Genomic DNA, 27,903 nt, shown 5'->3' with positions numbered 1-27,903 from the left:
TCTAATATCTGAGACACACAGCTTTGGCTGTGAGCACAGAGGCCCCACCCACCTAGTATTGAAACCTTCTGTTTGTAAGGGATAGCCTATCAGGAGAACGTTAGCTTAAAGGGAGTGGGCCTTAAAAGGAAAGAACGCTAATTTCAGGCTCTAAGTTAACTGAGAGGTTGACCTAAGACCCAGTGTAAGTAAATTATTTATTTTATTTCATTTTATTTTTCAAATGAAAATTCATTCAAAACTAATCTGACAGAGATCAGAAGAAAGCCAGAAATATGCAGAATAGAATAGAATAGAATAGCTCTTTATCGTCATTGTACATGTACAACAACATTGTGGGTACTCCACACAAACTGTACAGGACATATAAATAGTAAGACAACACGAATAAATAACAAACAAGAGTAATATATACAAAACAAGAGAAAGGCACACATTAAAAGGACAAGTTGCAAAGTGCTTGAATACATTTGCTAATGAGCAAAACCCTTTAAAATATAGATATTCCTATTCCTACGACCACCTGGATGGATGATTTAAAGATTTCTGACCTGTGTGACAGCTCATACCTCTGAGCAAAAAACTACTCCAATAGAGTCAGAAGAATATACTTAAGCAGTTAGAAATTATCATAAAAAGAACACCCCAAGTTTTCACTATAATATGCTAAGCCAATGCTCTACTCTGCTAGTCTCTAGGTATCAATGCATAAAATTATTTGTTAAAACAGAAATGAAAATGAACATAAATAAAATGTATTGCACAATGTGTCCACCAGGGGAAGCACTAGCAAGGAAGAAGCCATACCAAGAAGGAGTGCCTTAAAGTGGGGAAGAAATTCTGACTTTGAGAATCTTTTAAATTAACAATCAATTCAACAGAGGTACATCTAATTGATTCCAGAAGTGTCACAATTAGTGAAACGGTGACCACCTGACTACAGTTGATGTGTATTCACACTGTAAACCGTAAAGTTGCTATGTTGGTCATTTTAAACCACTTCAAAGTCACTTTAAATCTCAATTGTAAATTTTAGACTGTTATTAACCCCTTTACCCCAAAGTGTATATTTGCTCCCCTTACCTCAGTCTCAAAGTGTATATATATTTATTCTTCTTATTCTTACTCTTGCTATATTTATTGTTGTTCTTTTGCAATGTATGGAAATGGAGCCTCGTCATCTCGTCTCTCTATATACTGAACTGTATATAGCAGAGATGACAATAAAGTTTACTTTGACTTGACATGTAGTGAAAACATTTTGTCTCTGGTTCATCAGTATTCCTGCTACAATTGACTCCAAGCAACTCACAGAAGTCAAGAGATGGCTGCAAAAAGATTTCCAGTTCACTGGACATCCCACAGAGTTCAGTTAAATCCATCTTTAAGAAATGGAAGAAGTATATCACTTAGTCTAAAGCTGCATAGATCTGGCCATCACTCACAAACTAAATAAGAGAGGCCACCAATACACCTGTGACACACTGAAAGAGCTTCAGTGGATCTGATGGGAAAGAGTGTACATATTAGAACTGTCTGCCAGGATGGGAGAGTGATAAAGAGAAAACTGAAAAAAGCTTGCATGAAATCTTGCCTGGAGTTCATTCAAAGGGATGTCGGAGACTCTGAAGTTAATTGGAAGAGGGTTCTTTGGTCAGATCCTGGAGGATACTCTATATCCACAGGAGAACTACGACTGGAGAGAAGATATATTTTCTAGCCTGGTTCTCAATCCAATCAGGAAGTTGTGGCTGCACTTCAAAAGTGTGCCCGATCCCTGAGCAACCTAGCAACACAGACTCTTAGTATAAATACAAAACTAGGAAAGATTGCTATCTTTCTATATACAACTTGATTCTCATTTGCATTTTATTCCTTTAAAGACCAGGCGCATTAGAGCCCAACTGTCCAGAGGTTGAATTAGTGCTTTAAAGTGCCATATTTATATTACAATTTTGTCATGTAAATATCACAAAACAGTGCATTAAGATCACACTTCTGCAAAGACTGCCAGACAAGAGAGGCTAAGGAGAAGAAAGAAATGTGAAGTATATCACATCAATGACATGTGACACATAAAGAGTTGAGAACAGATTTATTTTTAATAATTATTCTGAACACATTCTGAACTTATCTTGTATGTTTAATATTAGCAACATACAGAGGTTTATATAATTTGTATCATATTACAGTGGTCTGATAAAACCACACAAAAATTATCAAATTAATTTCAGAGGGAACATATTTTCCTAACATGATACTGCTGCCTGTGAAGAACGTGAAGATTTGGAAAAACAGTTTATTTCCCAAGTGTGATGCTCCTGGTTTACTGAAATATAATGAAGCACAGAAAGCAACTTAAATCTTTTCTTTACAAACTGCAACATATGAGAAGGAAGAGGAGCAAGAGAAGAACAAACGTAGGTGGTTTTCAGAGTTGTTCACGCTAACTCTCTGTCACAGTGGCTGGGCCACTAGAACAGAAACATTTATACACTACAGCATCAGCTTACATTGTGGACCACATACAGTTCACTTTGATCTCAAATAACAAGATCAGGGAAACTCCACCAGTCTTTTTACTTTTTTACTGTGAAATGTAAAAAAAAATTCTATTACTTAATTACTTTGGTGTAGAATGAATGGCAATGAGGGATATTTTTGTTAATAGGAACAGCTGTTTACCTGATGAAAGAGTTAATAGTTACAAATCTAAGCACTCCTTCACATTTTCCAAAGCTACACCGGAGTCTTTCCCAGGCCGATTCTGGCCTTGTGTTTATAACCCACTGTCCTACTATTTCAACTCACGAGGACTGGAGTGAGACATATGTTAACAGATTTGAACTCAGTTACATCAGTACAAGGTGGAATCAAAATGTGCTGGCTTTGACATCAGCCTCATCAGATCCTTATGAAGTGCCGGGTCTCTTCCTGGGGTCCTGTCACTTTGACATCAGTCCCTGGAAGTCCTGTTCAGACCACTTGAACTTGTGCATTTATGTATCGAGATAGTGTTAAAATGAGAAAAAGATGAAGGTGGTGAGTGACGACTGTATTATTCAGGTCGTTTAAGCTGAATATTTTCCCTCAGATGCCTCCAGATGATTTCTTTTTTTCCCATGTAGGAAGAATTTATGGTGCACAACTCCATGAATGTCCAAACCCCATGCCTGAGACTCTCCAAATACAAATGGTCACAATGGGCCTTTCAAGGAGCGATCCAAGCTCAGCCTCACAGTGATTTGTAAGGTTTTGCCCTTAAAAGGACAAGCAACCAAACTGAAATCAGGTATGGTTGTTTTTTATAGTTTGAGGATTAATTGCACCTTGTAATTCTCATTAGTTCACCATTCAAAAGGACACACATCAACACAACAGGAATACTACAGGGAAACACAAATAAGCTGTGATCTTCTTGTGCATAACCAACAATCATTTGATCTCGAAATTACATGACAAACTCCAAAATTTATAAAATATTAGGTGGTCAAAAAGTATGTAATCCATTGTATTAATTTAAAAAAAAAACAACTCCCTGATACAAAGTAGCTCTGTACTGAAAGTGACTGTATATAGATCACAAAGACAGCTTCTATTATTTTAAATATCCATCATGTATGCATTTCAAGTGTTTCAGTGTTTTATTGGAATAAAATGTGCGTTTCCTTCATAAACATAAAGTTGCCCTTCAGTTCATTTCGCCCTCTTTACATCTAGATCAAACTATCTCCACCTACATCTGCACACTGTGACATCCGCTCTCCCTCCCTCTCCCAAACAGTGCCTTCATTTTCCTTCCTCCTCTCCGCGTTACCCCCCCACATCATTTCCCCTACATCCTGTCCGCCCCCTGCCACCACCACCCTTTCCCACAGATCACCCTCTCCGCAAATTTGCGCATCCACGTCCCCCTCCCTCCCCCAGTGCACGGCCTGCTGGGGAGCCACAGATGCTGTGGAGGCCAGGGTGGTGACGGAGCTCAGGGTGAGGAGTGTGCTCTGGGGTTCCACACAAGCCACGGATGTGACTGCACTAACTGGAAGAGTGGAGAGCTGGATGAGCTGAGGGTAGCTGGTGCTGGAGAAGTGCATCAAGGTTGGGCCCTGCTGCTGATGTGAAACTTGCACCATGCGGGGCAGTTGGAGAAACTGTCCTTGAGATACATCCTGTTCAGACTGTGGAGCAACTGGGAGCACCACCTGCTGCAGTGGAGTGAGCCCACCGCTTGCCGCTTCCTGGCTCTCCTGACTCTTTTGGTCCTTGTGGCTCTGCTGGCTAACAGACGGCTGCACAGGCTTAGTGAGTAGTGGAGTTGTCTCGAGGACCGGGGTGGTAGTGCTTATTACTGAGCAACTCTGCTGGCTGACAGAAGGCTGCTCAGGCTGGATGACTGCTGGAAGAGTCTCGAGGACTGGGGTGGGTGTGCTTATTACTTCTCCTCCGTTGGCTGCTAAAGCTTCTGCTATGAGCACCTCAGGGTGGGTCTTGGCTTTATGGGCAACAACAGAGTCCTTTTTCTCAAACTTTTTTCCACAAATGGAGCAAGAGAACTGGTAGGAGGCTTCTGCGTCATGCTTCTTCATGTGCCAGTTCAAGGAGGCCTTCTGACGGCAGGTGAAGCCGCAGATTTCACACCTGCCACAAGATGGAGACAAAAAACAGCTTAAGGTCTGAACGCACACTGAGATCAAGCCTCACTTAAGACACTTTAGTTTTAGTTGATTTTTTTCCTGAATCAGTGAGAGAAGTTTTATGTATTTTAATTAAAATTAGAGTAGAATAAATTCCAGTACATTCCCTCACTGACCAAATGTTGCAGAGTGAATAGGAAAAATATTTCAGACCTTCCACTGGAAAGATGTCAAATTTAAGTATAAACAAGTATTGTTGGAACAGGGTTGGAGAACCTTTATGGAAATGTGTGCAAGACCTCGATTTCTCTTGCAGAGAATGAGCGAGAAGAAAAGTTTGTTGTACTTCTGAATTTCTGAAAAGATTTCTTTTTGGAGAATTAAGTTAAACAGGTCATTTATTTGCTGGGATGTGGACTATTGTGTGGAACAGGAAGAGCAGTTCATTTTTTTAAAGGCATGGATTTTATTACAATTTAAAAAAAATCAGCATTTAAGATCAACATTTTGTATCAGCAAAATATGTAAAAACAAGAAATGTCACAATCATAATGTTTGATTGTTACTGTCATTGACACTGCCTTATAAAGAGTGCTTCCTTTTGGGAATGACTCAGCAAAAAACCAAGACAGAGTTAAGCAACTTTAGTAACACAGGTCTACACATTTCTTTTGTTCATTTGGCCATATGATTAAACAAAATGTATTTTAAGTTTAAGCAATTGAACCATACTTGAAAAATTAAAAATTGTTCTAATATATTCCTATATTTGTATTTGATTTTTTGTTTGTTTGTTTTTGGGTGGGAGGCCAAAATCTCCTTGATGGATGCATAACATTTTTAATATGCGAGATAAACCCTAATTTATACAAACCTGACCTATGACCTTTAAGGTAAAAATCATGTGTGAAATTGACCAACATACCGATACTCATGTTTATAGCAACCGATAAAAGACAATTAAAGAAGTAGAGATTAGACAAGAAAAAACACCTTCAACCATGCTGTGAGTGATGTTGCATAGTTTCACCAAGCCGGGGCGATCGTGGCTCAAGAGTTGGGAGTTCGCCTTGTACTCGGAAGGTTGCCGGTTCGAGCCCCGGCTTGGACAGTCTCCGTCGTTGTGTCCTTGGGCGAGACACTTCACCCATTGCCTACTGGTGGTGGTCAGAGGGCCCGGTGGCGCCAGTGTCCGGCAGCCTCGCCTCTGTCAGTGCGCCCCAGGGCGGCTGTGGCTACAATGTAGCTTGCCATCACCAGTGTGTGAATGGGTGGATGACTGGATATGTAAAGCGCTTTGGGGTCCTTAGGGACTAGTAAAGCGCTATATAAATACAGGCCATTTACCATAGTTTCACCACCTGAGGCCACTCTACACCTTCCCTTATATCTTACTAAGGACTCTCAAATAACTGACAATAACAAATGTTACAAAAATCTGTTTATATCTTGTGTCTGAAAAAATATCAGCCAGTACAATGTGGTTTTAAATCACCAAACATTGATACCCTTCTTAAAACGTCTACGTCTACAAAATAAAAAACTAAATAAAGTATAATTTTCCTAGAATTTTATTTACCACACTGTACCAGTAAACTTTGCACTCTGTTCCCTGCTGAGAAAAGAAAAAGGGTTTCAGGGAGCCTTAGGGAGAAATTAAAATCCTTTTGAGTGACGTTTAAATAAATGAATACTGTATCACTAAGATGATCAGCTGAAAAAAAGCTATCGCACTAATGATTAAATCATTATCTAATAAGAAACAATAATAATCCAACCTCTCCCATCCGCTGATACATTGTTTGTAAAGAGGAGTTGAAACGTTTTCATTCAACTGAAACGAGTCAGCAGTATATTCTGCATGTGTAATACAAACACTTGTGTGACGTGTTTATACTAGCGAGTGCTATGACATAGATGACTTTGATGTCACTTGATGTCATTTGTCTGCCAAAAATTCTTGTAGCTAATTTTAAGACATGTGATCCCACAGTCGGGTTATACAAGATTTTTCTTGAAAAAGACGTGCTTCCTTCTTTTGTTACTGGAACTTATGTCAGACACTCAGACGTGACTGTTTGTTTTTCATTTCATTTCTTCCTTGTTTACTTGTGTTACATTATCAGATGTATAAACTCACTGTATTGGCTTCTCTCCTGTGTGGATCATCCTGTGCACAGCCAGATTATGGGAGCTCTTGAAGGCCCGAGCACAATACTCACAGATGTAGTCCCTCTGATCTGAGAGAAACATGTGAAGAAGACAAGAACACTAAGTATGGAAAAAAAAAGAATGTAATTGAGTTTTAAATGAAACATCTTTTTGCTTTGTGGGTACATCTTTTTCCTAGTCTAATGAAAATTGTTACCAGCATTGAGTATAAACATCTTTGTATCACCTGTGTGATGTTTAGCGTGGCGCAGCAGCTGCTTCTGCAGGCGAAACAAGCGCCCACATGAGGGGTGATCACACACGTACTTCTTTTTTAACAAGTGCTGGTACTTTATATGATGCTGAAATCGAGAGATGAGGAGAAATGAAACTGGTTAAAAGGCAAACATCACAGAGTAATCGATCCATTTCAGTTCCCCTGGTGACAGCAGACCTGTAGATAGCGTGGGTGGGCCAAAACAGTACCGCAGCCCTCTATTTCACAGCGGACATACTGCACCGGTGGCTTTTTCCTGTGAAGATGGGAAAAAAGAAATGTATAATCAACAAGGCTTTAAAGAAAATCCCGTCCTGTCTGGCGGCTTTTGCAATCAGAATTATGATCTAAATGCACTGTGGTGCCAAACATATTTTGCTTTTGCAAACACAGCTATACAGAATCTCTGTAGGCTCTACTTGTTCATGTGAAACTTTTGTCTGTTTACTTATTCATTTTATATTTGTGTTACTTCAGTTATTACTTTATATGTTGTATAGTATGATGATGTATGAGGCAGGACAGGAAGGAAAAATTATTTTTTTACAAAGAAGGGGGAGGGGGGTATGATGAAGAAAAAAACAAACACACAGCACCTGTAACACACAAATTAGAACATACACAGATATATAAATCAACAATCCTCTTACAGTGTGTGTGTGAGAGACAGAGCGAGAGTGTGTAGGAATGCCTGTGTCTTTGTCATAAATGTACTTGATAATGGGGGAGGGAAGCCACAACAATGCACCCCAGGACCCACAAGCAGACATAGTGGCTCAACCGCACCATCTGCAGTGCCCCCAAGAGTTTGAATGGGGCCACTGCAGCAGGCCCACTCACCAGCCTATGGGTAATGCACCTGCCCCCCTAGGTATGTATGTGTGTGGTGGTATGTTATGAACTGTAATGACTAGAGTAATTAAAAAGGACGCTCTTTTAAAAAAAATAACAACATCAACAAAAAAAAAGCACTAGGGAGTTATAACGAACACTTTACCTTCGTTTTGGCTGCCGAGGGGATCTATCATCTCGTTTACCTCGTCTACAGTGAAAAAAGGAAGAAGAGAGATTTAGATTCAAAACAGATTTCAGATTTGGCTTTAAATGAATTCAGATTTCTATGATAAAACACAGTCACTAAATCAACAATAAAATACACAATCTATATGCTATATTGTCAATTAATCTCAACGAATCCCTCTTTTAGTCAGCCTCAATAACAATGCACATTTCTAAACAAAAAACAACAACAACAACAAAATAAAACAACCTGTGTGTGTGATATGATTTGAATGTTTAGATTGAAATCCATCCGACCCTTGAAACTCAGATTGGTTTAAAATCCAATCCAGAATATTAAGCCAAATGTGAAACACACTTAAAACGGGTTACTGCCCCAAACAACTGAAGCAAAATTGGCTACAGCTCATTACCCTATAAGCTATTAAATAAGCAAAACTGAGAATAATTCTATAAAAGCTGTACAATCTAAAAATCTAAACCAAACTGTCCGACACTCAAATTCGTAATGTCGGATGACCCCCAGACCCCTACTCAGTGTGTAGTTCTACTGCTGGGACTTTCTTTAACTCAAACTTTCTTAAAAGCTAAAGAGTCTTCATTTCAGATCACACAGTCTCACACAAAAAGGCATGTGCTTGGGTGTTTGATTTAAAAAACAAACAAAAGCAAAAATAAAGCAAATGAACTAAAAAGCGTGTTCACACTCATATCTCGGCTAACTGATGTGACAGAAATCAGGGTGCTTTATTTGTCTTTATTGGCCTTTTGATAAGTAAAAAATGCTATATCTTAGTAAGTGAACCACAGCTGATAAATTCTTGTAATTTTTCCTTTACTTTCTTTTTTTTTTTTGGGACCAAAACAAGGTGCCAAAAATTCTCACATGGGCAAAACCCCCCCTCTATTATCTTTTGGTTTACTATCATCTCCTACTTACTTCCTGACTGGCTCAGGATCAGTGCCAGTGACTCCATCTTGACCCTGAGCTACATTCCTGGTGGTTTCTTCCTTTTTAATGCCACAATCTTCTTCCTCCTTCTCTGACTCTTCTTTCTTGAATTCATTGTGTTGTGATGTTGTGTGGCGCTTTGATTTATTCCTAAACAGAGGGGAAAAATAAAGAAAAAAGAGCAAATTTTACCACTAATGTGCTTAATCTGATGTGAAGTAAATTGCACGATCGGTGATCAGGTAGCATAATCGACGTACGTCTTTGTCTCAGTTTTGACAAGGTCATTTGGATCATCTCTTAATGCAAGGTCCTCCTTGAGAGCCACATCTGGATCTGCAACGCTAATAGGGACATTAACACGACACTGGACATGTTGAATTTCACAGTACCGCTGGTAACATCCTCCCTCGTTCCCTCTGATGTGCTTTTGATAAGTTATCACTCACCTGCCATTGCTTTCTTTCACAGAACCAGTGTCCCTCACTGAAAAAAACCACACACGTCTGTCAGTTTATTTTGAGTTGCTTGCACTTTCATTTCAAGATATTCACACAGTTCAACAAGTGCACAACAAAAAGGATGCAAGGGGTCTTCTCTTACCACATGAAAACGCCCCTGACTCAGCTTCGAGCTTGCATGTTGCTGCTGATGTGTGTGAGGCTCTGGTTGAAGGTTTCCCCCCACCTTTTCTAGTTTTGGGAAGCTTTGGTCCAATTGTTTTTGTGGATGCTGGGGAAATAAATGTGAACATGGGTTAATAACACACTTGTTAAGTGGTAAAAGGTAAAATGACTGCTTGCAGATGAACGGGATTCACATATGTGCATTACCCCGACTGGCTGTTGGTTTCTTTATTGCACTTCTGCAAGAAAGAAAGTTAAGAATCAACACATTTAAAGGTTTAGTTTTATTTTATTTATTTTTTGTATGCAGTAAATACACAGTTTTAAGAAGTCCCACCGAAATAACACTTCTGAGGTGTAAACAAACTTGTTGTCAAGGATGTGTCTAGCTTCTTCAAATAGTTTCGTCCATCAAAGTAGCAGCGCACGCACTTACTGTATGACAGGTGTGTTTCTGGTGCGTGATCCTGCAGGTCGACTGCGTGCGTCCCCTGAACTGGTCGCTTTTTTCTTGCATGTGATATTTCTGGACTCGCAGGTCGTACCAGCTCCAGCTTCCCTTGATCGTAACACACGCACAGAGCCTGAGGTGACGGAACGAGTCTCACCGGAGTCCGGGAAGAACAAGGATGTTTTTGTCCGCCTTTTGCTTCTGGCTCTACCGCAGGAGGGCTCACTCGAGTCCGCGGATGGTTTTGAGGCCGCTGTCGACTCTGCGGTCCGAGTTCCAGGACCAGTGCCTGAAACCTCGCCTTTCCCAGACTCCATTTCGCTCTTACAGTTATAGCCTTTACCGACTTTAGTGATTACTTAAGTCTAGTTACTTATGAGCGTTCACAATGAAGGCCCACCATACAAGGCCAGAGCCAGCCCAAGTTTCGTTAGCCTGGCCAACGATCAATTTTTGTGCCACTGCATAAATAGCAAAATAGATTATTTAAAATATATAAGTTTAATGACGCATATTATTTTAGAAATATCCAGTATTATTTAGTTCTTAAAGCTATAGCATACCTCATATTTGTTTGACCGGGAGTACCCTCGAATGAGGTACGTCTCCTTTAAGAGTAACAGCGGCAGACGAGCCAGTATGACAACGTCAGTTTTGGACTGACCGGCTTCCATACTGATGAGGGCGGACGTGTATGGGAAAGGTAGTTTTGGAATGTAACATACAGTTTGGGTTGTGTAACAACAACAACAACAACAACAACAACACAAAATACATCAGTTAACCATATATTGTATTTTATGAATATTTTATAACTCATTATCTTTTATTATTTGGGTTACATTGTGTATTCCCTAATAACTAAATAATAGACAGTTATATTTAAAAAATGAATTAAAAAGATATATTTTTTTAAATTCTTTTTTTTTTATAGCAGGCTAAAGCAGCTTTAGCTGAACCCTAAACAATGAACAAGTAGCTTTCACATATCACGCAGTTTGTATGAAAAACTTGATAAAGGTAGGTGTGACTGTGTCACTGATCATAATTCATGATATTTTCTGCATGGTGGATGAAATGATAAAGAAAGGATCCGCTCCACAAACAAATACATGAGAAATGTGTTATTATTAGCTGTGGCACAGCCATGTGAGAGGAGTGGCTGGGAAAATGCAGAAAGTTCCTTGTTTTATTACAACTGTCCTTTGTTTTAGTCAGTTACCATAATTGGCTTGGTTATGTTGCAACCAACTACAAGAAATGTGAAGTTGCTTGTTTAACAGGTTTGAACACAGAGGAACATCTGACTGCAGTCAGTTGATGAAACTTGGCACAGAAGTGATTTTTTAAAATTTCATAACTTTCCAACAAACCATGTTTCATATGAACTTTGTAGAAACCCCAAACTCACTTAGATATCTAATAATATGCATAAATTGGTTTATTATACACTGATTATCCATATTATCACCTATCTAGAACCGTGTTCAGTAAAAACAGCTTTGAGTCTTTAAAGCATGGACATAACATGCTTAGGGGATGTTGGCAGTAGATGACTTGGGTTGTTCAAAATGCAGTAATGGAGAAAATGCATGTTATAGTTGAAAGAACAGAAGTGTAAATACATTTGACGACATGTGACGTTACACAACAATAAAACTGCACATCAGTGACATATTTCAATCCTGTCTGTGTGGACAAATGGGAGCAGTGGTGCTCATGGAGCCGGACCTAAGCTGTGCGTTTTTGTGAAGCAGCCCGTTATTGAAGGAGCTGCTCAGTTTTTACTCAGTGTCCTATACAGGCATCCTCCTCTAACAAGGAGGACACCGTATTTAATACTGCCCTGGTTCTAGGGTGCACAGTGTTGATTATTTATTTTCTGTCATCCTTTTAGAAGCAGCTGCCCTAGCAGACTATTCCAAAGAAAGTGCAAAGTGCACCACAGAGTCAGAAAGGCCTGCAGCAGGTGTGCCTCTCAGCAGATAATCTGCTTGCCATTTCATTTGTTAAGAGTGTTATTCACTTGACTCGTTTTAATATTGTGTACTCAATTTGACAGTGACAACATACGTGCAATTTCTAGTGAAATCAGTAAAAATTGAGATGTTAAGTATTAAACCCGGCCTACATTACTTCTAAAACAACTACAGCTTATAAAACAATTATATCTAATCATTATCTAAGACAAAGACACACGTCTACAGTGTGTCTTTGTCTTGTCTCCTTACCCTCACCCCAACCAATTGGGGCAGATAGCTGCCCCTCCCTGAGCCTCGTTCTGACAAAAGTTTCTTTCAGCTAAAAGAGAGTTTTTCCTTCTCACCCTCCCCAAGTGCTTGCTCACAGGGGACTGCTCGTTTGTTGATGGTTTTCAATATACAATATAAAGAACATTGAGGTGACTGCTGTTGTGATTTAGTGCTAAAAAATGAATAAAAACTGTATTACATATTTGCCTATGTCATTGTAAAGTGCAGTTAAAAAATGTATGTCTGTGAGCACATAAGTGAGTACAGTACGACCACATAAACCTGAAACACAGTAAAATTAAAAAATAAAGTAAAATTGAAATATAAAAGTTAGGTTTGTAGTGTAGATTTTTTTCAGTGTACCGTGTCTCATTTGTAATCTTTTTCTCTTGTTCTCGTGTATTTTTTTGTTGTATTTCATGTAGTGTATATTTTATTGTGCTGCATAGTTTTCATTTTATGTGTTTTGCTATTTTCAAAGAACATTTATACTAAATCTTAACAAGAAACAAATTGACACATTTGTTACCTTCGATCTTCTCAGGGAGCCCTGTTTAAAATGTGGCTGCACACACAAGAACACAGGTAAATAACTGGCTGCTACTTTTGGAAATTAGATACTCTCAGTAATCAAATTATAACAATTATAAGAGATTTTGCTCAGGTGCAAAACATAGTTCTTTAGTTACTAACGCACAATCAAGCTCTGGTATAAAAAATGATCAGTTATCAGCCATGATCTTTACTCCGTTTGTCTGTGTTGGGTGTGTCTAAACAGTGTTAAAGAAATTCATGGAGATTTTTTTGTGCAGGGGCCAGACTTCTGCGTCATAGTGAGACAGAAAAACTTGTTGAACAGGATCCCAGGTATCACTGATGATCAGAAAAGATGAGGAAACATTTTTAGTTACAATCGAGAAAGAAGTCCATCATGTTTTGTCATTTTTTCCAATGAAAAGCAACTGCTCAGGTGACAAACTCATAGAAGTTTAATTATTTGAAATAAAACATTTGCACTAGTCATATATTCCTTCTTTGTAAACCACTTCCTTAAATTTACAGCAGTCACAGTAGTCACTGATTTGCATCTGACCTGTTTACATTGTAACGGCTGTGAGATGCCACACTCACAGGTGTATGAAGCAGGAACAACTGGTTTCAGAAAGTGACTCTACACAGTTCATCTTTTATTTCTTTTTTAATCTTATTTACGCTTGATGGTGAACTGAAGATTTGCACTAGATTAAGTATCAGTGGTGTTGAAAGGTGAGTATGATTTTTAGATTTTATGACTCCCAACCTTGGGTCTTCCCAACTTGCCATATTTGAACTTCTTCCTCTGTCTGTTTCACGTTGGTTCAGGAATGTGTCCAAGTTAGATCTGGCCACCGTTAAACTCTTAATTATTACATCTTTTTAAGACTGTGATTCTCTAGAATCAGAAGGAAAGGGGGGGAATAGCGGGAAGAAAAGTGCACATGTTTAAGACACTAATCAGAGGTTCAGACAATATTCTATGATTTGACCAGTTTTTTTGTTAAGGTAATATGTTGATTGGTTGTAAAAACACCTTTGCTCCAAATACTTACAGAGTTTCCTGAAAACCTACATTTTTACTATAGCTGTTTACCTGTATATAAAAGTATTCCCCATGTGTATGCACACACACACATATATATATGTATATGCATTATCCATAATATACATGCCTTTTAGGTGCGGAGAGTCTGGTGGTAAAGCAGTATTATTTCCCACATTCATAGTATTAAATTTTGTTGACAATCATTTGTACTAAAGGGCAACATTTAATGCAAAAGTCCTCATGTTTGTCCAGTAAAACAAGTACAACCTAATGTACAACCTTAAATTTACAATAACACAAACAACATAAAAAGATGTTTTTGGTTTGTCTACTGGAGGAAAATACTACACCTTGTAATGTATATTTTATGCACATACAGTGGGGCAAAAAAGTATTTAGTCAGCCACCGATTGTGCAAGTTCCCCCACCTAAAATGATGACAGAGGTCAGTAATTTGCACCAGAGGTACACTTCAACTGTGAGAGACAGAATGTGAAAAAAAAATCCATGAATTCACATGGTAGGATTTGTAAAGAATTTATTCGTAAATCAGGGTGGAAAATAAGTATTTGGTCAATAACAAAAATACAACTCAATACTTTGTAACATAACCTTTGTTGGCAATAACAGAGGTCAAACGTTTACTATAGGTCTTTACCAGGTTTGCACACACAGTAGCTGGTATTTTGGCCCATTCCTCCATGCAGATCTTCTCGAGAGCAGTGATGTTTTGGGGCTGTCGCCGAGCAACACGGACTTTCAACTCCCGCCACAGATTTTCTATGGGGTTGAGGTCTGGAGACTGGCTAGGCCACTCCAGGACTTTCAAATGCTTCTTACGGAGCCACTCCTTTGTTGCCCGGGCGGTGTGTTTTGGATCATTGTCATGTTGGAAGACCCAGCCTCGTTTCATCTTCAAAGTTCTCACTGATGGAAGGAGGTTTTGGCTCAAAATCTCACGATACATGGCCCCATTCATTCTGTCCTTAACACGGATCAGTCGTCCTGTCCCCTTGGCAGAAAAACAGCCCCATAGCATGATGTTTCCACCCCCATGCTTCACAGTAGGTATGGTGTTCTTGGGATGCAACTCAGTATTCTTCTTCCTCCAAACACGACGAGTTGAGTTTATAGCAAAAAGTTCTACTTTGGTTTCATCTGACCACATGACATTCTCCCAATCCTCTGCTGTATCATCCATGTGCTCTCTGGCAAACTTCAGACGGGCCTGGACATGCACTGGCTTCAGCAGCGGAACACGTCTGGCACTGTGGGATTTGATTCTCTGCTGTTGTAGTGTGTTACTGATGGTGACCTTTGTTACTTTGGTCCCAGCTCTCTGCAGGTCATTCACCAGGTCCCCCCGTGTGGTTCTGGGATCTTTGCTCACCGTTCTCATGATCATTTTGACCCCACGGGATGAGATCTTGCGTGGAGCCCCAGATCGAGGGAGATTATCAGTGGTCTTGTATGTCTTCCATTTTCTGATGATTGCTCCCACAGTTGATTTTTTCACACCAAGCTGCTTGCCTATTGTAGATTCACTCTTCCCAGTCTGGTGCAGGTCTACAATACTTTTCCTGGTGTCCTTCGAAAGCTCTTTGGTCTTGGCCATGGCGGAGTTTGGAGTCTGACTGTTTGAGGCTGTGGACAGGTGTCTTTTATACAGATGATGAGTTCAAACAGGTGCCATTCATACAGGTAACGAGTGGGGGACAGAAAAGCTTCTCACAGAAGACGTTACAGGTCTGTGAGAGCCAGAGATTTTCCTTGTTTGAGGTGCCCAAATACTTATTTTCCACCCTGATTTACGAATAAATTCTTTACAAATCCTACCATGTGAATTCATGGATTTTTTTTTCACATTCTGTCTCTCACAGTTGGAGTGTACCTCTGGAGCAAATTACTGACCTCTGTCATCATTTTAAGTGGGGGAACTTGCACAATCGGTGGCTGACTAAATACTTTTTTGCCCCACTGTATATGTACATATAGATTCACTTTGACTTTATTACCCGATTCATTTATCAGATCTTTTCCTTTAAAGTCTTGCTTTTTATATTTATCAGTGGACATAAGAATGTGCATTATGCACAGCACATAGTAAAATAACTTGAACTTGAACATGATGTCAAAGATTCTTCTGATGGAATGAAGCTTTTCACTACAAATTCTAGAGGAAAAATGAACTGAATTTGTTTTCTCTTTGTGTTTGCAGTAGTATCAGTTGTACATCCTCATGCTTGGATAAGCATCAGCTGCTACCATGGATTATGCACTGTTTCTAAACTTGCTGGCAGGTGGGTCTAAACACAGCTTTCAGTTTTTCCATTAACCATACAAGAATAGCACACCAGACATCAGATCTATTTTATCAGCATCTAGAAAACATGCAGGTACCTACCAGGCAACTAAACCAGAACCCTCTAACTTTCTTTTTTCTATGCTAGAATGTTATGGGCTTCAATGCTGCACAAATCTATAATTATGTTAGCAAATTAACATAACAACTTGAAAAAATAAAATGTTGTATGAGGATTTGAAATGGGCATTAAAGGTGAGAAAACCCCGACGCTGATGGAACTTTGCAGAGAACACTGGTCATTACAGCAAATCAATACTGAAAACTGGTGAACAATTATGTAAAATCCCCATAGAAGGTTTAGTTCAAAGATGGCAATACAAGCGTCTGAGGTTTACTATTTATTTTACCCATTAACGAATATAAATGAATTCATCCTTTAGTTCAGGGGTCGGCAACCTTTCTGATGAGTAGTGCCCTCTAAAATTTCCTCAGAAGTCAATGTGCCATATGATTGCATTAGCAATACATTTAATAACGCTCTTTATGAACAGTTACACACTATATAGAACCACTTTATAGAATTATATTTTGTTCGCAGATGTTGGCAGCTATCAGCAAATAGTTATCAGCTATTTTGAAACAAAAAAAGACACTTTTTATCCATAAGAAGAACTCCATAACAGCAAATGAACTGTACAACAGAAAATGCAAATGCTATTTATGGTCTCCTCACAACAATAAAGAAAAATAAGAAAAATAAACTGGGCAAATATGGCATGTTTGTTAATACAGAGATACACATGTTAATGTGATATCTGGTCTCCCACTCAGATAAAAAGGTCTCCGAGTGTCCAGTGTTCAGACGGCTACCTAAGGACACTCTTCGTGTGAGAGAAAATCTGCTCACACAGATATGTAGAACCAAATACTGTCAATAAGGCCTCTGCAATGTTCTGAAGACAGTTAAACTTGTGAGATAGTGATGTCCAGCAGGTGAAAATACAAGCTCCATGAACACGCAGAGCTGTGGATTCCAGCTGCGTTCATAGTTCCGCAAACTTTGACCCCCACAGAGTCAAGGTTTTCAGTTCAATCAGCTGCAATTCAATGTCGCATTAACTGGCATTTTCTCAGCCTGTTAATGTGAGACAAATCCAGCTGCTCATTAAAGCTTTCTGGTTTGATTAGAAAAGCAAACATTGGTCCATACACCTGAAAGTCCCGAAAACACATTGTGAATTCTGCCTCGAGTCTACGGATGCATCCGTTTATTTCTGCGGTGCTGACGCTGTGCTGAGCGTACAGCTCCTGACGCATTTTTAGTGTTGGAATGTGGAAATTTCAACATCACTTGAAAAAACTGCCAGCTTGCACGTCCCTCTCACAGGTAGGCTAAGTTATTTTTAGCCAATTACAAGATGAATCTGGTAGTTGGGGTTGTTAGCTCACGTACGACAGAGGTCGATTATGTCAGAGGTCGATTATCTTGTTAATAATTTTACCTCCTCACTACGTACGACTCTGGACACTGTAGCTCCTGTGAGAATTAAGGTCTCTAATCAGAAGTACCTGACTCCGTGGTATAATTCTCAAACACGTAGCCTAAAGCAGATGACTCGTAAGCTGGAGAGGAAATGGCGTGTCACAAATTCAGAGGATCATCATTTAGCCTGGAGAAATAGTTTGCTGCTTTATAAGAAAGCCCTCCGCAAAGCCAGAACATCTTACTATTCATCACTGATTGAAGAAAATAAGAACAACCCCAGGTTTCTCTTCAGCACTGTAGCCAGGCTGACAAAAAGTCAGCGCTCTTTTGAGCCAACCATCCCTTTAACGTTAACTAGTAATGACTTCATGAACTTCTTCACAAATAAAATTTTTATCATTAGAGAAAAAATTACCAGTAATCATCCCACAGATGTAATATTATCTACAGCTACTCTTAGTACCATTGATGTTAAGTTAGACTCTTTTTCTCTAATTGATCTTTCTGAGTTAACTTCAATAATTACTTCCTCCAAACCATCAACGTGTCTTTTAGACCCCATTCCTGCATAACTGCTCAAAGAAGTCCTGCCATTAATTAATTCTTCGATCTTGAATATGATCAACCTATCTCTAATAATCGGCTATGTACCACAGGCCTTCAAGCTGGCTGTAGTTAAACCTTTACTCAAAAAGCCATCTCTAGACCCAGCAGTCTTAGCTAATTATAGGCCAATCTCCAACCTTCCTTTCATATCAAAAATCCTTGAAAGAGTAGTTGTCAAACAGCTAACTGATCATCTGCAGAGGAATGGTTTATTTGAAGAGTTTCAGTCAGGTTTCAGAGCTCATCACAGCACAGAAACAGCTTTAGTGAAGGTTACAAATGATCTTCTTATGGCCTCTGACAGTGGACTCATCTCTGTGCTTGTCCTGCTAGACCTCAGTGCAGCATTCGATACTGTCGACCATAATATCCTATTAGAGCGATTAGAACATGCTGTAGGTATTACAGGTACTGCACTGCAGTGGTTTGTATCATATCTATCTAATAGACTCCAATTTGTGCATGTAAATGGAGAGTCCTCTTCACACACTGAGGTTAATTATGGAGTTCCACAGGGTTCAGTGCTAGGACCAATTCTGTTTACATTATACATGCTTCCCTTAGGCAGCATCATTAGAAGACATAGCATACATTTTCACTGCTATGCAGATGACACCCAGCTCTATCTATTCATGATGTTACGGCCGAGAGGGCCAGGCTGTGGGTGTGGACTCAAATGCAGACACAGAGGGAGGCAAAACAGGCGTGAACACAGTGCTTTATTTACAGTGCCTAGTAAAATTACAAAGCAGGAAACTTTGAATGCTATGAGCTGTGGAAGCTATGAACTGAGAACTATGAGGCCAAACTATGAACATGAAACTCTGACTGAGTGCTATGACTAGGTGCAAGATTTCATAGACGGATCCTGGGAATGGACAAAGGGGCAGCGGCTTGGGTGGAGGTACACAGTCACTATAATGACAAAAGACAGGCAGTCAGTGGCAGTCTAGTAAATCATAGCCGAAGGATTAGACTGTGGTGGTTAAGGCTTATGCGTTGCAGGTGAAAGTGTCATGCAAGGAGTCTCCAGAGAGGGTCCAGAATATACTTGGAGCAAGGGACCTGGCAGGGAGGCAGGCAGGTGGAGTCTTATGATGATAAGGAAGCAACCAGCATCCAGGCGGAGATGTGTGTAGTTCAGCGTGACGGCCAGGTGGGTCCTATGACAAAGAAAACACGGTGAGGAGAAATGCAATTTTTAGGAGGCTCTCACAAGGGCTTGGGAGCCTAGCACTAACGTGAGTTAGCAGTAGATCTGGCAGAGGTCTGTTGTGAGTGCTGGCCTTATATACTGGTGACTTGATTGGTGTGAAAGCTGATTGGAGTCTCTGCCTGAAGGTGGAGCCCAGCAGAGTGGAAAAACCCCGCACTCACCCGGACCATGACACATGAAGCCAGATAACACACACCAATTAGTTAAACTGCAGGAATGTCTTAAAGACATAAAGACGAGGATGGCCGCTAACTTTCTGCTTCTTAATTCAGATAAAACTGAGGTTATTGTACTCGGCCCTGAAAATCTTAGAAATATGGTATCTAAGCAGATTCTTACTCTGGATGGCATTACCTTGGCCTCCAGTAACACCGTGAGGATACTTGGAGTCATTTTTGTCCAGGACATGTCCTTCAACGCACATATTAAACAAATATGTAAGACTGCTTTCTTCCATTTGCGCAACATCTCTAAAATTAGAAATATCCTGTCTCAGAATGATGCTGAAAAACTAGTTCATGCATTTATTACTTCCAGGCTGGACTACTGTAATTCATTATTATCAGGATGTCCAAAAAACTTGCTGAAAAGCCTTCAGCTAATCCAAATGCTGCAGCAAGAGTACTGACAGGGACTAGAAAGAGAGAGCATATTTCTCCTCTTTTGGCTTCCCTTCATTGGCTTCCTGTTAAATCCAGAATTGAATTCAAAATCCTGCTCCTCACATACAAGGTCTTAAATAATCATGCCCCATCTTATCTTAATGACCTTGTAGTACCATATCACCCTATTAGAGCACTTCGCTCTTGCTCTGCAGGCCTACTTGTTGTTCCTAGAGTATTTAAAAGTAGAATGGGAGGGAGAGCCTTCAGTTTTCAGGCCCCTCTTCTGTGGAACCAGCTTCCAGTTTGGATTCGGGAGACAGACACTATCTCTACTTTTAAGATTAGGCTTAAAACTTTCCTTTTTGCTAAAGCATATAGTTAGGGCTGGACCAGGTGACCCTGGATCCTCCCTTAGTTATGCTGCAATAGATGTAGGCTGCCGGGGATTCCCATGATGCATTGAGTTTTTCCTTTCCAGTCACCTTTCTCACTCACTATGTGTTAATAGACCTCTCTGCATTGAATCATATCTGATATAAACCTCTGTCTCTCTTCCACAGCATGTCTTTTATCCTGTCTTCCTTCTCTCACCCCAACCGGTCGCAGCAGATGGCCACGCCCCTCCCTGAGCCTGGTTTTGCCAGAGGTTTCTTCCTGTTAAAAGGGAGTTTTTCCTTCCCACTGTCGCCAAAGTGCTTGCTCATAGGGGGTCATATAATTGTTGGGTTTTTCTCTTTATCTATGAAGCGCCTTGAGGCGACTTTTGTTGTGATTTGGCGCTATATAAATAAAATTGAATTGAGTTGAACATACCGTCATTAAGAAGCGGCACAACTAATGTGTCTATGTGAGCTAATTTGCGATGTGCACCGCTGGCTAGTATGCAGTACGAGTTATTCTAACTGAGTGTAAAAAGTCAGCACAACGAAAATAAACCACACCTAAACTTGTTTATATCTGATCCCAGATAGACTGCAGGTCATAACTTCTTACCTGATGTTCAGTTCACCTGACACTCGGACCGGTGGCTGCCTCGGGTCTCTCCTCCTCTTGCCTCCCCTTTCCCTCATCCACCAGCTGGAACCCAAACTTGAGTGACAATGTGACCTAAATTACATCCTGGGGAAAATTGTGTCACCACCTCAGAGTTCATGTCAGGAGTATGATCACAAACGTCCTAGTGTCTTCACCAGGGCTTTTAGAATAATAATGGGGCGACAAAAGCCTTAATCCTTAAAAATGTATCACATACATTTGCAAAGTTATGGTTACAGACTTGTCTCACCTGTTCACTTTTATTTTGAGTTTAATTAATTTGCTAAAAGGACAATGCACTCAAAAGTCATTAGAGTACATGTAAAAATTTTCATCTATTTTTTCTTTTTTTTTCTTCTTTTTTACATATTGTGTAAAAATGTAAGTTAGTGGGGTTGGGTTAATTGGTGAACCACTTGATGTGAGTGCGAATGATTGTCTGTCTCTCTGAGTTAGACCTCAGTTAGGCTGGCGACCTCTCCAGGTTGTACTCTACGTTTTGCCCCAAGTATTAAGGGAAGAAAATAGATGTAAAATGTTAACAATTTAAACCTATCTGGTTAAGTGAAGTTTACTTGACTGGTATATATTCAGATTATACCAAGCAAATGTTCCTTAACGACTAATTATTTAAGTCAGTAAACATTTGATTTGATATTTTTCGGCTGCACTTTACTCAAAATTATTTTTTTGGGTTTATGAGGGCAAATCATTTTTTTTGAGTGCACTGTGATACATATACTCACATCTACGGAAGAGGATTAGGGCCACTGGAAAAAAAAAAAAAGAATTCTGACTTTAATCTCAGAATTCTGAGAAAAAAGTCAGAATTCTGAGAAAAAAGTCAGAATTCTGAGATTAAAGTCAGAATTCTTTTTTTTTCCCAGTGGCCCTAATCCTCTTCCGTACACATCACAGCAAAATGATTTAGGTTTTAATTTTTGCTATTGCTTATAGCATGTTATACTACATTAGTTTATGTAAAACTGTTTGGTTTTCATCTCTTCCACAGCTTTGTACATAATTCAGGACAAATCGATAAATGAGGCTTTTGCAAATGAAGAACAGCTGCTAAAAAGTGATAATTCATCCACACCAAAACCAAGGATTTCATCTACAGAAGCAAATACATTTACTCCAACAACCACTCCGAAAACCAGCTTGAATAGAACAGAGGAAATCCAAGGAGAAAACAGAACATCAGAACCAAATAAGCATAAACTTACAACATCAAAAAATGAAATTCAAAATATAAGCCCTGGTAACGTTACACACTTGACTGATAGTCATGAACGTACCCAAATCAGCCAATCACCAAATGCAAACGTAGGCCAAGCAGTATCAGAACACGAAATTCTATCAACAATCTTAACTCCGGCAACACAGTCAGAAACTCCAGCAGGAGCTAGACCATCAGAGACAGTCAAATCAGCGGCTTCACCAATGTCAACGTCAGCATCATCTACAACAGAGCCATCCACAGGTGGCAATCAAACCTATGGCTCAACAACAACAACCCGACATACAACACCAACAAACAGTGCATCTGGTTCTAGTACAACAGGGGTGAAAACCCAAACTGCAGGATCTGCGGACACAGTGGCCATTGCAACTCCCAAACAGTCTGGTCCACTCACAACTGATATACATGCATCTACAACAGCCCTTACATCAACACAAACGACAGTGTCTATTACAGCAACAACAACTGAGCCTACAGCATCTACAAAGGAAAGCATCACCACAACAAGGCAGACAACATCATACACAGAAACAGAATTCACAACACCAACAAATAGCACTGTACCATCGAACCTAACCACAACATCGTTTCCAATCACATCAAATCAAAAAGCTTTATCAGGAAACACAGCATCACAACAAAGTACAGGCGATGAAACAACAAACATGCAAACAGAAACTTCCACTTTTAAATCAACAAAAGAAATGCCAACAGATGTCCCAAAACCAACCTACACACCATCATATAGAAGTGAAGGCACAACTCTTCAACCACTGGCCACAGCATCCACAAATGTGTCACCCACATCTGTAACAAGACCAGCAACCAAGGAGGAAGGTAGCAGTACTGATCAGTTTACACAAGAATTTACCAAATCTGCAGCATCTGTGACAACTACGTCAGTAACACCAACTCAGGCCATACAACATATAGCACAATCAACCATGACAGAAAACACTTCACTGGAAACATTTCAGAGTACACCTGAGGGAACACCAGAATCACCAAAAGGTACGGCTATTCTAACAGGATCTAGCACATCAGAAACAAATGAATGGTATACAACTTCAAATCAGTCTGCTGGATCAACAGATGGTAAAGGTTCCACACCATCATATGGTGAATCAGTGACCAACACAATAACGCAAACTACAACAGCTTCGCTTGCAACATCACAGGATTTATCAACAATCTTAACTCCGGCAACACAGTCAGAAACTTCAGCAGGAGCTAGACCATCAGAGATAGCCAAATCAGCGGCTTCACCGATGTCAACGTCAGCATCATCTACAACAGAGCCATCCACAGGTGGGAATCAAACCTATGGCTCAACAACAACAACCCGACATACAACACCAACAAACAGTGCATATGGTTCTAGTAAAACAGGGGTGAAAACCCAAACTGCAGGATCTGTGGACACAGTGGCCATTACAACTCCCAAACAGTCTGGTCCACTCACAACTGATATACATGCATCTACAACAGCCCTTACATCAACACAAACGACAGTGTCTATTACAGCAACAACAACTGAGCCTACAGCATCTACAAAGGAAAGCACCACTACAACAAGGCAGACAACATCATACACAGAAACAGAATTCACAACACCAACAAATAGCACAGTACCATCGAACCTAACCACAACATCGTTTCCAATCACATCAAATCAAAAAGCTGTATCAGGAAACACAGCATCACAACAAAGTACAGGCGATGAAACAACAAACATGCAAACAGAAACTTCCACTTTAAAATCATCAAAAGAAATGCCAACAGATGTCCCAAAACCAACCTACACACCATCATATACAGGTGAAGGCACAACTCTGCAACCACTGGCCACAGCATCCACAAATGTGTCACCCACATCTGTAACAAGACCAGCAACCAAGGAGGAAGGTAGCAGTACTGATCAGTTTACACAAGAATTTACCAAATCTGCAGCATCTGTGACAACTACGTCAGTAACACCAACTCAGGCCATACAACATATAGCACAATCAACCATGACAGAAAACACTTCACTGGAAACATTTCAGAGTACACCTGAGGGAACACCAGAATCACCAAAAAGTACGGCTATTCTAACAGGATCTAGCACATCAGAAACAAATGAATGGTATACAACTTCAAATCAGTCTGCTGGATCAACAGATGGTAAAGCTTCCACACCATCATATGGTGAATCAGTGACCAACACAATAACGCAAACTACAACAGCTTCGCTTGCAACATCACAGGATTTATCAACAATCTTAACTCCGGCAACACAGTCAGAAACTTCAGCAGGAGCTAGACCATCAGAGATAGCCAAATCAGCGGCTTCACCGATGTCAACGTCAGCATCATCTACAACAGAGCCATCCACAGGTGGGAATCAAACCTATGGCTCAACAACAACAACCCGACATACAACACCAACAAACAGTGCATATGGTTCTAGTAAAACAGGGGTGAAAACCCAAACTGCAGGATCTGTGGACACAGTGGCCATTACAACTCCCAAACAGTCTGGTCCACTCACAACTGATATACATGCATCTACAACAGCCCTTACATCAACACAAACGACAGTGTCTATTACAGCAACAACAACTGAGCCTACAGCATCTACAAAGGAAAGCACCACTACAACAAGGCAGACAACATCATACACAGAAACAGAATTCACAACACCAACAAATAGCACAGTACCATCGAACCTAACCACAACATCGTTTCCAATCACATCAAATCAAAAAGCTTTATCAGGAAACACAGCATCACAACAAAGTACAGGCGATGAAACAACAAACATGCAAACAGAAACTTCCACTTTTAAATCAACAAAAGAAATGCCAACAGATGTCCCAAAACCAACCTACACACCATCATATAGAAGTGAAGGCACAACTCTTCAACCACTGGCCACAGCATCCACAAATGTGTCACCCACATCTGTAACAAGACCAGCAACCAAGGAGGAAGGTAGCAGTACTGATCAGTTTACACAAGAATTTACCAAATCTGCAGCATCTGTGACAACTACGTCAGTAACACCAACTCAGGCCATAAAACATATAGCACAATCAACCATGACAGAAAACACTTCACTGGAAACATTTCAGAGTACACCTGAGGGAACACCAGAATCACCAAAAAGTACGGCTATTCTAACAGGATCTAGCACATCAGAAACGGCCCCATCAAAAACAAATGAATGGTATACAACTTCAAATCAGTCTGCTGGATCAACAGATGGTAAAGGTTCCACACCATCATATGGTGAATCAGTGACCAACACAATAACGCAAACTACAACAGCTTCGCTTGCAACATCACAGGATTTATCAACAATCTTAACTCCGGCAACACAGTCAGAAACTTCAGCAGGAGCTAGACCATCAGAGATAGCCAAATCAGCGGCTTCACCGATGTCAACGTCAGCATCATCTACAACAGAGCCATCCACAGGTGGAAATCAAACCTATGGCTCAACAACAACAACCCGACATACAACACCAACAAACAGTGCATATGGTTCTAGTAAAACAGGGGTGAAAACCCAAACTGCAGGATCTGTGGACACAGTGGCCATTACAACTCCCAAACAGTCTGGTCCACTCACAACTGATATACATGCATCTACAACAGCCCTTACATCAACACAAACGACAGTGTCTATTACAGCAACAACAACTGAGCCTACAGCATCTACAAAGGAAAGCATCACTACAACAAGGCAGACAACATCATACACAGAAACAGAATTCACAACACCAACAAATAGCACTGTACCATCGAACCTAACCACAACATCGTTTCCAATCACATCAAATCAAAAAGCTTTATCAGGAAACACAGCATCACAACAAAGTACAGGCGATGAAACAACAAACATGCAAACAGAAACTTCCACTTTAAAATCATCAAAAGAAATGCCAACAGATGTCCCAAAACCAACCTACACACCATCATATACAGGTGAAGGCACAACTCTGCAACCACTGGCCACAGCATCCACAAATGTGTCACCCACATCTGTAACAAGACCAGCAACCAAGGAGGAAGGTAGCAGTACTGATCAGTTTACACAAGAATTTACCAAATCTGCAGCATCTGTGACAACTACTTCAGTAACACCAACTCAGGCCATACAACATATAGCACAATCAACCATGACAGAAAACACTTCACTGGAAACATTTCAGAGTACACCTGAGGGAACAACAAATGGGACTCCTTCCCAAAGTAAAGGAACTGTTGCTAACAAAAATGTAAACAGCTCTGTCACACCCCCACCCTCATTCAGCCCTTTACCATCTACAGTAATGGTTCCAAAATCCACTGCTGTAATAGAGTCGAGTTCGCCTTCATTATTTTCTACAGAGCAATCATCACCAAACACTGCCCAAGCCAACACAACAGGGCCCCAAGTTAACTCTACATCTTTCCCCCCATCTACGGCCAACACAATATTTTTTAAGTATACACCCAAGATTGCCACTCTGACCCCTCTTATCTTTGATTATCCAATTGTGAACCGCATCAGCTTTCCTGCTTCCAATGATTCAAACCCAGAAGAACAATTGCAGAACAACACAAATCAGGTAAAGAAAAATGCTCAGACCTTTTCTTTTTGACAGACAGTTTCACATCCACCTGCTCTTGATGTTTAGGCAAACCAGCTTCTCCCTTTAGCTTTCTATTTTTTTTTTTTTATCTATATCTTAAAGACTTTTCCAAAACATCACACTGAAGTGTACTTGCCAACATAGCAAAGAACTTTCTTTTAAATTTTTAGGGTGTGCGTGTATATAAATATAAGATGCTTTATGAATTCGCTAATACAACTATATTTAAATACAGAGGTGGGTAGTAACGAGTTACATTTACTCCGTTAAATTTACTTGAGTAAGTTTTTGAAAAAAATGTACTTTTAAAGTACCTTTTTTTGCACGATACTTTTTACTTTTACTTGAGTACATTTGTGAAGAAGAAACGTTACTTTTACTCCGCTACATTTGCAAAATTTGACTCGTTACTTTTTTAAAAAAAAAAAATAGTTTAACACATTAGATAACACGCCGCCAGTGGAGTTTCCGGTAACTTTTTTACCAATCAGATGTGGCCATGCAGTCACATGACCAGTTTGAAACTGTGGCGGGCAGAGCGGCCCAAGCGTCTGAAAGTAGTGGACACACGGAAAGAAGAAACAATATAACATGGCAGAGCCAGTCGTCTACGCTAGAGCTGAAGAGGATGGACAGCCTTGGCCTCATAGACAAACAATGTTTAGTTTAAAAGCAGTACAAAAGAACAGCTATGTCTTCAGTGAGAGCCAAAACAAACCAACTTTTCAGCGTGAAAAAACTCAGCTCGTGTAACCTGAGGAAACGGTAAGTTTTCTCTAAATATCTTTTTAGCTGTAGTTAACTGGATGTCAGTCTTATGTTACAGCAGCTGTGTCGAGCTCG

General features: G+C 40.0%; 2 protein-coding genes across 2 annotated transcripts; one reads left to right on the top strand and one right to left on the bottom strand.

The window, feature by feature from the left end:
* Window positions 1-2,093: 2,093 nt before the first annotated feature.
* LOC147335841 (uncharacterized) lies at window positions 2,094-10,747 on the bottom strand. Its single transcript, XM_086282648.1, has 12 exons — window positions 10,675-10,747; window positions 10,097-10,572; window positions 9,868-9,899; window positions 9,638-9,766; window positions 9,484-9,520; window positions 9,295-9,378; window positions 9,023-9,184; window positions 8,060-8,104; window positions 7,240-7,318; window positions 7,033-7,147; window positions 6,775-6,874; window positions 2,094-4,638 (listed from the first exon to the last, which is right to left on the bottom strand). Exons 2-12 carry the CDS (start codon window positions 10,426-10,428, stop codon window positions 3,717-3,719), a joined length of 2,037 nt encoding a protein of 678 aa, XP_086138774.1. The 5' UTR covers window positions 10,429-10,572; window positions 10,675-10,747; the 3' UTR covers window positions 2,094-3,716.
* Window positions 10,748-16,211: 5,464 nt separating this feature from the next.
* Window positions 16,212-27,387, top strand: LOC147335840 (uncharacterized). The gene is made up of 2 exons (XM_086282521.1): window positions 16,212-16,245; window positions 22,211-27,387. The coding sequence occupies exons 1-2, from the start codon at window positions 16,212-16,214 to the stop codon at window positions 27,067-27,069; spliced, it is 4,893 nt and encodes a 1,630-aa protein (XP_086138647.1). The 3' UTR covers window positions 27,070-27,387.
* The last annotated feature ends 516 nt before the right edge of the window (window positions 27,388-27,903 follow it).

Source organism: Aulonocara sp. 'chitande type north' Nkhata Bay, linkage group LG3, assembly GCF_057382095.1.
Source record: "Aulonocara sp. 'chitande type north' Nkhata Bay isolate Kocher_YH1m ecotype deep benthic linkage group LG3, A_spYH_male_GT1.1, whole genome shotgun sequence".
Lineage (NCBI taxonomy): Eukaryota > Metazoa > Chordata > Actinopteri > Cichliformes > Cichlidae > Aulonocara > Aulonocara sp. 'chitande type north' Nkhata Bay.
The sequence above is the reverse complement of the archived record's forward strand: the minus strand, read 5'-3'. Positions and strand labels throughout refer to the sequence as shown.

Coding starts and splice junctions, on each gene's coding strand:
- LOC147335841 (XM_086282648.1), bottom strand. CDS start 10,428: ATGGAGTCTGGGAAAGGCGAGGTTTCAGGCACTGGTCCTGGAACTCGG. Junction 9,900..10,096: donor AGAAACACACCTGTCATACA/GTAAGTGCGTGC, acceptor TCTTTCTTGCAG/AAGTGCAATAAAGAAACCAA. Junction 9,379..9,483: donor GTGAAAGAAAGCAATGGCAG/GTGAGTGATAAC, acceptor TGTCCCTATTAG/CGTTGCAGATCCAGATGTGG.
- LOC147335840 (XM_086282521.1), top strand. CDS start 16,212: ATGGATTATGCACTGTTTCTAAACTTGCTGGCAG. Junction 16,246..22,210: donor GTTTCTAAACTTGCTGGCAG/GTGGGTCTAAAC, acceptor TCTCTTCCACAG/CTTTGTACATAATTCAGGAC.